Here is a 10,925-nt window from a genome sequence, read left to right as displayed (position 1 = left end):
TTCTTTTCGGACTTTTTTCCAAGTTTCACGGAAGACCTGGCGTCACGGTGCTCTTAAGAGATTCCGTCGCGATTTTACTGAGATTCACCGATGATCAATGGATCGACGATAGGAGGAATGACGGGGATTGATGGAAAACTGTGGGACTCGGTGTCACGCGGGTGGAGAGGAAAGTTGACGACATAATGTGATGCACCATTGGCGATTTAATTGACTGTAATTGAATAGTCCTTCCTTTTCAGATTTTCTTAATCTTCGTGAGTTTTCAAGTTGAACTGACTCAAGTATAGTTTCAATTTTTAACGAAAAACAGTCAATTTTCGATTCTCGTCAACTGTATTCACTCGATTGGGTTCTGAGAGGTTAATTTTTTGCTTCTGAAAGAAAAAATTGAAAATTTTCAGGCTGGAAGCAATTTTCGAAAATGTAAATCGGGTTGGCAGCGATGTTGCTGTAAAGGACCATTTTAACTCGAAATAAATTTTTCCCAGCGAGATTAAACAACTGAAGCCTGAGAATTTTTGGATCGAACCTCGTAAACTAGGAGGAAAAGAAATTGGATAGTTGTTGGGACAAACGAAAGTGTTGAAATTGCCGACAAAAGGAAAAAGTATTCAGAGTAACTGAATGAACTGACTCGGGAAATTATGAAGAATGACAGTACACGTTGCTTGTATTGTTCGTATCATAATACTTATTATTCACTAATGATACTTGTCCATGGCTTGTCGTTCATAAAAATGCACGAAAGTGTAATTATGGCGTATGCATGTGTGTTTACGTGTGAAAAAGTCGATCGACCGATCGATACAAATGGTTTCGAATAGAGAGTGTGTTACGCTGGACTTGAAATCGTTCGCAAGTAAACGTTTAATTACGAAGAGACAAGGACGGGAATATTGATACGACGGTATATTATATCTTCTTATCGTCTTGGTATCGAACCGAATAAGAGAGAGAATAGACGTGAAATCAACCGTGAAATGCATATATATATATACAACGTCGCAACGTCACAATACCGTTCGATAATAACAGTTGAAAAACCTATTTTTTTTTTAATCGATACAATAGTTTAACAAACACAGCCTCGCGGTTCGTGAAAACTTAATCGATTATACAACGGAAGATCGTTTGATCGAACGAGTTCCGAACGTGTTTACTTTTTCTTATTCGTTTCTTTTTTCTTTTCTTCTTTTTTTTTTTTTTTTGCCGTTTTCTACCCTCCTCACTTTTCTCACTTTTACTTTATCATTCATTTTCGGATGAGCTTTCACCACGACATACTTAAAATACGTTAACGTATCCTCTACTAATTACGATTTTCGAAGAGCTTAAAATACTTGTGCGATGCGAGCCGGGCTAGCTATGGAAAAGGAAGACGCGTATTTCTTCACGCTGCGATTTACCTCTACGTTCAGCAATTACTATTATCTAAAATACATCTCACCCCTTGCAGTCGAAACGTCGATCCTCTATTTTTGATTCTCTTCCTTGTTCGTTATTTCCTTGTTTGCACTTTTCATCTGTTACACGTCGCTACACACGTTACGCTAAAGGAACAACTATAACTGCGTTTTCTCATTTTTTTTTTTTGTTCACGAAATATCACAGACCAACGAAAGCAAGAAACTTCGTACGAATTTGTCCAACTAACCCCTCGAAAGTTCACCGTGGAAGTAGTCGTTCTATCAGGCAAGAAGAAAGCCAATAAAGCCTAAACGTTATGTTAAAAATGTTCGAAGTAGTATCAGTCTTAAAAGTTGTCGATCGAAAAAACCCTGTGTGACCAGAGATCTCTCCGCTGATCAAACGTATTCAACTGCACAGAGGTGTTCTCGTTACACTAACTCCCCTCACCGTCACGTTCCACAGATAAAACGACATCGAGCTTAACCATCAACGATGATCGAAACGAAAGTAACGAAGAAACGGAAAAGAAAAAACGAAAGTGGGGTTCTAATCACTCCTACGAGCTCGCATCGCGGGCGAATAAGTGTCGAATAATGGAACGAACACCCTCCCGCCACGTTAGAGTACCGGGAGATACTTACACACCGAGAGACTCGCAAAATGGAAAAAAGACTGATTCATCGAAAAGAAGCGCGATACACGTCTTACAATGCGCATCGACGAGGGACAACGATTATAATCCTATCCGTATATGGTGTATACTCGCCTAAAATCGATTGATATCGGTATTAATGACCTTCGTTAATTCCGTCAATAATATCACAACAACACCAGTTAAATCCCGCGTGTTCACTTGATCTCGTACGCGTCCAGGTTGCCTTTGCGCCTCCTGTAGACAGCGGCCGGTTGCTGATCGTTCGTCTGGTTCCCCTCGACGATCGACCGTTTCACGTTCGCCCGATACTCGTCCTCGTACGCGTGCAGATACAAGTTCTTCAGGACAATTTGATTGTCCAGCTCGGACAGGGGGAGGAATCGTTTCGAGCGGCTCTGTTGCTGCGCCTCGAGCTCCTTGAACGTGAACAGCCTCGTGCTCTCGTCGTCGTAGCTGCTCGACCTCTTCGCCCTTTTGCTCTTCGCGCCACGACGGTAATCCGGCGTGGTCAGTATCCTCGACATCTTCATGTTCTGTATGTTCATCTTGTTCACCAACTTCAGAGCCAGCAATCTTCTCTTCGAACGGGGGGGACCGCTGTCCTCGGACGCGTTTCTTATCCGTTTGCTGCGGTGCTTCGGTACATCTTCTTTGGCAGGAATCTCGTTGTCCAGCACGGAAGAGTCGTTGCTGGACACTGTCGAGGATCGGTTCTCGTGGGACTCGATCTCTCTGGGCGTTGCTGGAGTCGTGGTCGTGCTACTCGTGCCCGTCGACGTTGTCGTACCGTTGTTGCTGCTGCTGGTGGTGGTCGTTGAGATCGTCGTGGTGGAGGGATGCACGGTTGTCGACGATTCTGGCAGCGTGGTGTCCTCGGTGCTGTTCAGCTTCGCCTCTATGATATGTTTGAAGAACGCGTACATCTCGCCCACGGTGAACGTGGTGCCGTTTCTCACCGTGAACTTGTCGATCTTCATGTTCTTCATCAGCTCCTCGGTGGCGTTTCTTGCCTCCAGCATCGAGAGTTTCTCCGTCACGTAACTGTTCACGAACTCGTAGAATCCTTTGTAGTAGTTCTTTCGATGTTTCTTCTTGTCCTTCGATTTCTTCCCCTTCTCGCTGTGAGACTGGCCCTTCTTCTTCGAGTCTTTACGATTCTGCTTCTCGTTCCAGCGCATCGATTTGTTGTAGAATCGCATGATTCGCTCGAATTCTCGCTTCAGCTTGATGAACTCTCTCTGATTGCGGATCTCGAACTCGGATCGACTTCTGCCGGAGTTGTTCTTCCTCGACTCGGACAGGTCCACGTGGAAGAAGTTCTTGCTCATCGCGTTCAAGAGGTCGTGCATGCTGCCGTTCGTGGAATTGTTCGACTGCCTCGCGTCGATTCGTTGCAGCTTACGGTAGACGATTTTTAGGAAATCGATCATCTTCTCCTCGCGGAGGCGGGATCTGTTTCCGTGGCCCAGGTGCTTCTTCCAGGACAAGGTTTCCGTGTTGTTGTCGTGGCGGCTCGAGTTGGAGTTCTTCCCTTCGAGCTTGTGCTTCGTGTGCTCCTTGCTCTTGTTTATCTCCAGGTGAAGGAGCTTCTTGCCGATCTTGCGGAAGAACTCGATGAATTTTCTGGAAAAACAGGAAATTTGCCTGCTGTTGGTAGGGTAACGAGGATCGAGGAGCTTTCTGGAAAGAGAAGCTCGCAGGACAACGTGGTAAAACGAGTAGATTGCATTGGAAGATTCAGTTTAGCTTATAATCTGTGGACGATCGACTCTCAAAATACTATGAACGCAGCAAATAAATTCATATATTTTTAACCCTCATCCGTTCCTCGTGTCAATCTGACACCTTTCCGGTAAAAAAATTGTATTACTCGGCTATTTGTAGACAAAATTCTTTGTTTATTTTCTATATTTAATAAAAGAATTTACAAAATCGATTATTTATCTTTTCGTTTCATTGATTTTTTACCATTGTGTCAAATTGACACCGAGGGACCTATTAAGATGTAAAACTGAGGGACGGATGAGGGTTGAGCAATAAAAATAGCTGGCGTGAGCATGAACTCGTATAATTCATTTAAAAAAAAAAGTGAAGTAGAGACCTAATTGTGTTACACAAGTAATCGGTACTTCGACATGTAATTTTCCATCCGCAAAGTGTTAATGCTGTCTATCTGAAGAGAAACAAATTAAATTACTCACACAACACCCTAAGAATTAAATCTCCATACGAAATACACAGAAAAATTCTAATCCCTCAGATTGCAAATTGCTCTACAATCTTGTCAAACATTGAGTTCACAGTTTCCACCAAAGAACTTCAAAATTTTTCTTCACAAATCCTCCCGAAACATTTCCAACTCACCTGTAGTTCATGGTAAGATCCTCCTCGTTGACAGATCTTCGTCGTCTGCTCCATCTGAGCCTGGGATGCTGTCCAGGGATGCACTTAGGCAGTTCCTTAGGACTCCAGTTCCCCCCGATGCAAGTAGCTCCAGTTGGTCCGTCGTCCAACACGTATCCCTTGTTGCAATCGTACATAATCTGCTTGTTGTTCACAACCTTCCTCACGTACGATCTGTAATCGTAGACGCCCATGTTTCCCATGAGAAACACCTTCCCGTTCTCGATGAAACCGGGGAACGGGCAGAACACTTGGTTGCAGTAAGGAATGTCCCCTATCCAGTTGCCGTATTGACACTCGACAGACTTCGAGGCGTTCATAGGTCCACCGCCTACGAGTTCGAAGCCATCCTTGCACTTGAAAATCGCCTTCATGCCGTGATCGGTCTTCGGAGCGATCACCATCCCGTTTTTCGGCGGTTTCGGCATCAGCTTGCACCTAGCGGGCGAGCAACTAGGCACTATGGACCAGGTGCCGTTGTTGCAAACGACCGGTGTGCTGTTCGCTGCGAATTCGTAATCCTCCTCGCAGAAAACCAGCAATTTCTCGCCGTGCTCGACCATGGTCACGTTGCTGAAGTGGTCCTTGTTGTCGTGGCTGGCCACGGTGATGTTGCCGTTCTCTATGTGTGGGACCACGCACTGGGAGAGACACTGCGGCAACGGATAACGCCATTTCCCGTCGATCTGACAGACCGACGAGGTATTTCCCTCGAGCTTCTTGTTGTCGCTGCAGCGGAAAATTATGCTCGCGCCGAGACCGGTACCTGTTGGAAAGGCACGAATCGTTCGCGCTCTTCGATGCTTTTCACTGGATCCTCGAGTTCGTTCTTTGGCAGTTTCATGGAATTCTTGAAATACTTTTTATCAACGCGTTCACTGCCATGTCAGATTTACGTGTTTTGCTCAGGGGACCGCAAGAGAGATTTCATTATTCCAAGCATAATATTGTATTATGCTTTACAATTATCTTTTTTTTAATTCAAAATAATGTTTAGTTAGCTACGATGTAGGAAATTTTTAGTTGACGATATTCATTTTATTTTAATTATTCTGAACATTTGAGGTCCTCCGATCACCGATGACCATCGAGGAAACAATTTCCGGACACAGGTGACCAAAATGGCAGTCAACGCGTTGATGGTACTTTAAAGGCACGTCATTCTAATCTAACTGATTGATTTTAACGAAAATTTACTTGGACCATCTGTTCCAAAGACAGAGTAAACGAACAATTTTTATTTTAAATCGATTGGTCCTGGAACTTTTCGATCTAGAGTAAAAAAAACACAGGAATGAAGGAACTGAAGCTAAAATAGAACTCTCCTCGGGATGTTTTCCAACGAGTAACCCACTTTAGACGGGAAATAGTTTCTAGCCTGACGTAAACCTTCTCTATCGTTTATTCTCGTAACGTTACCGCTTATTAATAAACGCGTCGAAGAATTTTTTTTTTCCTCTCTTACCGCCGCGCGACTCACCCGCCTCGATATTCTCAATCCAACCGTTGTATAGAATACCAGGTGAACCGCAATTAATCTCCTGGCAGGTAGGTGTCTTTCCGGTCCATTTTCTATCTGCCCCGCAGCGTCTGGTCGCCACGCCAACCACCGTGTATCCGTGATTGCACTCATACGACACGATCGAATTGTATGCATACGAGGTGTACACCGCTGTCCCGTTCACTGGATTCTCCGGTTTCGGGCATTGCACCGTTGTAACCTGAACAGAAGAGAAAAAAAAACGCTTCCTGGTCGGATCGTATGTGCAAGCGTTGAAAAACGCCGCCGAAATGTTCGCCTAGCCGTTCCCGTCTGTCGCTTACTTGAACGCATTGTGGCGATTCTTCGGGTGTCCATGTGCCGTCCGCGAGGCACAGCTTCTCCGCTTTGCCCACTAATTCGTAGCCGCTTGCACAGTGATACGACACGCGGCAGTCGTACGTGTAACACTCGCCTTGAACAGAAGAGACGACACGTTCAAACCTCGCGTGGAAATCGCTACAATCGAAGAGCTGAGAAATTGTAGCAATTTTTTCTAATTTCTCTACTTGCAAATTTTACGAGCTAATATTTTTCTAATTTTCGGATACCATCGTTGGCGTGTAAGTTCAGAGGTCACGTGATTAATTTGTATTTGACCAAGTCACGAGTGAATTGACAAAACACCTGCGATCGTGTGGACGGTTATATTTTTGAAAAATTTGGAAGTTTTATGAAAAATTTCGGATACCATCGTTGGCGTGTAAGTTCAAAGGTCACGTGATTAATTTGTATTTGACCAAGTCACGAGTGAATTGACAAAACACCTGCGATCGTGTGGACGGTTATATTTTTGAAAAATTTGGAATTTTTATGAAAATTTTCGGATACCATCGTTGGCGTGTAAGTTCAAAGGTCATGTGATTAATTTGTATTTGACCAAGTCACGAGTGAATTGACAAAACACCTGCGATCGTGTGGACGGTTATATTTTTGAAAAATTTGGAATTTTTATGAAAAGTTTCGGATACCATCGTTGGCGTGTAAGTTCAAAGGTCACATGATTAATTCGTATTTGACCAAGTCACGAGTGAATTGACAAAACGTCAGCAAAGTGTAAAATTCAGGCAATGTATACTCTACCTAAGCAATGTCTCGAGCGTAACTATTTAAATATATCATTTAGGTGTAATAATGTACCTGTACGTTGGCAAAGGTAAAAAGGTTAAAATTGAACAAACGAAACTGAGTTTTCATACTGGCAGCACGAGGAACAACTGCTTCCTACTCCGTCTCAATGACACTGCACTCATTGCAGATTGCAGCGTTACGCAATGAACGATGACGAATATACTCTGTTAATGCTTTGCGAGGTATGCTCTATTTATTTCGTAGTTTTCTTAGGCAGCGTGTGCATTGCTGGATTCTACACTTTGCCGGTGGCACGTAGAGGGAAAAATAAAGTTGGACGCGATAAAATCATTTTAGCCAACCACTCGAGACAGGGTTTGTTTCAGCTTCGTGGAAAAGGAAAAGAATATTCGAAGACGTTGCAAAGGATAAAGAATTTGGCGTTGTGAATATGGTTCCATTGATTAATCTCCACTTGGTTCAACTTCACAATCTCTATTTTTATTTACGAAAGAAAGAATGAATCTTCACCCTCGTCTATAGTAGTGTACATCTCTGATTAACAGATTCGATCGATCTAACAACAGCAAACTTTTAACACTGGCATCGGCATTACATACCGCGTGACTCTCTACGTTCGCCAAAATGAACGAAAACTCTTCTGTAATTCCCTCGCAAATGTCACATCGGACGATTGCAGAAGCTCGTACCCGATTTGAAAATAAAACACAAGCGGTTCGAGCAAAGGCTACGTTTCATTTGAAAATGAAATTAAACGAAGTGAATAATTATTCGAAAATAAAACACAGGCGGTGTATCTTTGTAACGTGACGCCGAAACAAACATCTGCACCGAAGTGCGACAAGGTTCCCGCCACCTTTGAAAATCAGGCACGAACATCTGCAATCATCTAGTATTTCGTTAAAACACTTTTTCTCTTGATAAACTGATACGTAATACCGCTCTCGCTACAAAAGTAACAAATAATTGTCCCGCTACAAGAAAGCTCCAGCTACGATCTATCTACAGGAAAACAACATCAACCAGCGGTATTCCCAAAGTATTAGCTCACCCCATAAGTTCGTGTAAAAGGCGAAAAGCATTTTTCCGAAAACAAACCGAAAATAGCTTCGTAGCGTAACAGCTGGATGAAAAGAGAAATTTGCAAAAATTTCTACCGCGAGATCGAAAATTGCATACGAACTCATGAGATAACCTAACAGTACATACCGGTGTGCGATCCATTCGCGATATCCGCGGGGGGTCCACACTTTCGCGGCTCACAGTTGATATCAGGCCCGAACCAGCTAGCGATATTCTCCATCAACAGACATCTCGCCGCGCTGACACCGTTGGTCACGTAACCATGGTTGCAGAAATACTTGACGACGCTGTCCAGGTCGAAGGTCGTCTGTTCGACGAGTCCGTTGTGCCGCGCGTTTTTCACCTTAGGCGGCTGCGAGCAGAACGATGTCCTGTCTTTCTTGCAGGACGGCGTCGTGCCGGTCCATTGGCCGTCGGCTCTGCACGTTCTCTCGGTGAGACCGACGGTGAAGTAATCAGGATCGCAAGTGTAATGCGCCCTATCGCCGAAAAGTCTCCCCGTAACGGTCATCACAGCGTGCTGTATCTCGCTCAACGCTGGACACTCTCTCTCCGGCTTGATACACGACATCCCGCAAATACCGTCGCATCTGCACTTCTTCTTCTTGCTCTTGCAATCTTCGTCGGTGGAGCACTTTCTCAGACACTTTTGCCCGAGCAATTCCGCCTGTCCCTCGTCCCTCGGGCACATAGCCGACGGTGAATTACGCGGGTTCTTGTAGATCCTTCCATCGTCGTCCACCTCTGGCCCAGTCTGGTAGCTCTGTCCATCGTCGTCGTCGTCGTCCTCGTCCTCGTCATCGTCGTCGTCGTCGTCGTCGTCGTCGTCGTCAGCAGCGGCTGCACGTTGTCCAAGCCTCGCTTCCGACACGAGGAAGAAGATACCGATGAGCAGCATGTGCAAGAGAAAAAAGCCACGAGCTCTCATCGTCGACTGTGCCGCGGTCTCTACCGACGATCTAACCGTAACACCCAGTAAGAGGATTGGCAGAGTCCGCGTCGACGCGTTTATTACGAGCGGTGCAACGTGTGCAGGAAGACCGGGGGAGGCACAATTCAAAACCGGGCCACAAATTGAGGGAACGTTTTCACCAGATAATCACCAGACGTGGTCCATTGAACGAGGTCTCTCCTCTGTTCCGGAAGCACCGTTTAAAGTACCACTCTTCTGATCCACGGGGGCAAACGCGGCACGAGGACGACGTCGTTTCTCTCGCGACCGTGACTATTAATCGAGTCTGCCTCTTCGGCGTCCAGGAGGATTAGGACGGTGTCTCTCTCTCCGTCTCCCTCGCCGCCTCTCTGTTCCCCTAACTCCGTGGCAATTTTTTTCTTTATTGTGCGGACTGCGGCCCCGTGCTGCCGGGAATTCGCGGATACTCGCGCATCTCTGCACGCGCATTCAGCCTGTTCAATACATCTCCTCAACTCGTCCAGCTTCCAGCAGATGGCGAGGGACAGGTGTAAAGCCAGGGAGTTGCGCAGAAACGTGCAATCTCCTCCACTAACCCCTTCTTCTTCACTCCTCCGCCGTTCACCCTCTACCGATAACCCCCCGTTTTACGCGAAACGCTGTCGGGGGTGGCTTCGACGCGATACGGGTTTTATATACGCCTAACAATCGGGAACATGATTCATTCACTTCGCGTCTGAAACGTATGGAATATGCCCGTCTGATCGAGACAAATCTTCTTTCTCCTAGCTATCTCTCGATTTGTATCGCCACGATGCGACAGGAATATCTTCATGGGATGTGTTATTCAACTTTGCGTAGGAAGAATTGCTTTTTTATTTCAACATCCAGGGGATGTGTATTTACGGAGGAGATTGTATGGTTTTTACGGTGACAGAGTGGCTTCTTCTTTTTAACCTCTTCTAATTTTTTGTTTAAATAGTAAGTTTGCTGTTGTGCTTTTATCTGGGGATAGGATATGGAACTTCTTGGTTCGGTGGATTATTAGTACAAATGGTTGAATCAGGGGAGTCGAAGTTTAATTGTCTGGTGTCTGGAATTCGAAATAATGCAGAGGAATCTTGAGATCACAACTGTTCCTCCGGGAAGGGTGCGCAAAGTTGGCTAATTTAAGATAAGATCCTTCGAACGAGGGGTTCTGGAACGTGAATTTAGTTGTTCGATGATTTTCTACGAAAAGAGAGGAATCGTGGTGTCGAGTGAAACATTTCCTTACTGACACACGTCTCGCAAACTTTCTCCTCTTCTGAGAGTAGAATCGTCCGGATAATAGTGTCTCGATAGAAAGTTTCGAATGTAAGGTAGCCCGGCAGCAATTCAAAATTGTTGTCTTAGTCGGACGGTAGAATCTCCGGCGATGCCCAATTACATACATTTTCGCGTTGCTCTTGAGGAAACGTTACCCTGCTACGTTTACGATGCTGCACACGCGAAAACGCCAGGCTATTGCTAACGCGCCCAGTCACGAAAGCTAGCAGCAACACCTGCAGCCACTTTCTAGTCCGTTAACACGTTACACGCCGTTCAGACAAATTGGACTATCGTCTGGAAGTTCGATCTGGCCGGATTTAACGATCGCAACACTGTTCGATCGAGTAGCCCGATCAAAGTTGAGGACTCTCGAGAGGGAGAGTGAGGAAAGGAAGGAAGGAAGTAGGAGAAGAGAGAGATCATGAGAAGGAGAGAGATAATTTGAGAGATCAGGAGAGAGATTACGAGAGGAAGAAAATTTGAGAGATCGGGAGAAAGATTGTGAGACAGAGAAA

The 10,925-nt window shown here is 45.2% G+C and overlaps 1 protein-coding gene across 1 annotated transcript; it reads right to left on the bottom strand.

Annotated features, from left to right (window-relative positions):
• Positions 1–2,259: 2,259 nt before the first annotated feature.
• Positions 2,260–9,156, bottom strand: LOC108572168. Its single transcript, XM_017934366.1, has 5 exons — positions 8,313–9,156; positions 6,296–6,426; positions 5,952–6,192; positions 4,433–5,237; positions 2,260–3,691 (listed from the first exon to the last, which is right to left on the bottom strand). Exons 1-5 carry the CDS (start codon positions 9,112–9,114, stop codon positions 2,263–2,265), a joined length of 3,408 nt encoding a protein of 1,135 aa, XP_017789855.1. The 5' UTR covers positions 9,115–9,156; the 3' UTR covers positions 2,260–2,262.
• Positions 9,157–10,925: the final 1,769 nt, after the last annotated feature.

The sequence above is a fragment of the Habropoda laboriosa genome, unplaced genomic scaffold, assembly GCF_001263275.1.
Source record: "Habropoda laboriosa isolate 0110345459 unplaced genomic scaffold, ASM126327v1 scaffold107, whole genome shotgun sequence".
Lineage (NCBI taxonomy): Eukaryota > Metazoa > Arthropoda > Insecta > Hymenoptera > Apidae > Habropoda > Habropoda laboriosa.
Note: the sequence above shows the minus strand (reverse complement) of the source record. Positions and strands in the feature narration are given on the sequence as shown.

Coding starts and splice junctions, on each gene's coding strand:
- LOC108572168 (XM_017934366.1), bottom strand. CDS start 9,114: ATGAGAGCTCGTGGCTTTTTTCTCTTGCACATGCTGCTCATCGGTATC. Junction 5,238..5,951: donor GATTGAGAATATCGAGGCGG/GTGAGTCGCGCG, acceptor CCTTTCCAACAG/GTACCGGTCTCGGCGCGAGC. Junction 3,692..4,432: donor GATCTTACCATGAACTACAG/GTGAGTTGGAAA, acceptor CTGTTTTTCCAG/AAAATTCATCGAGTTCTTCC.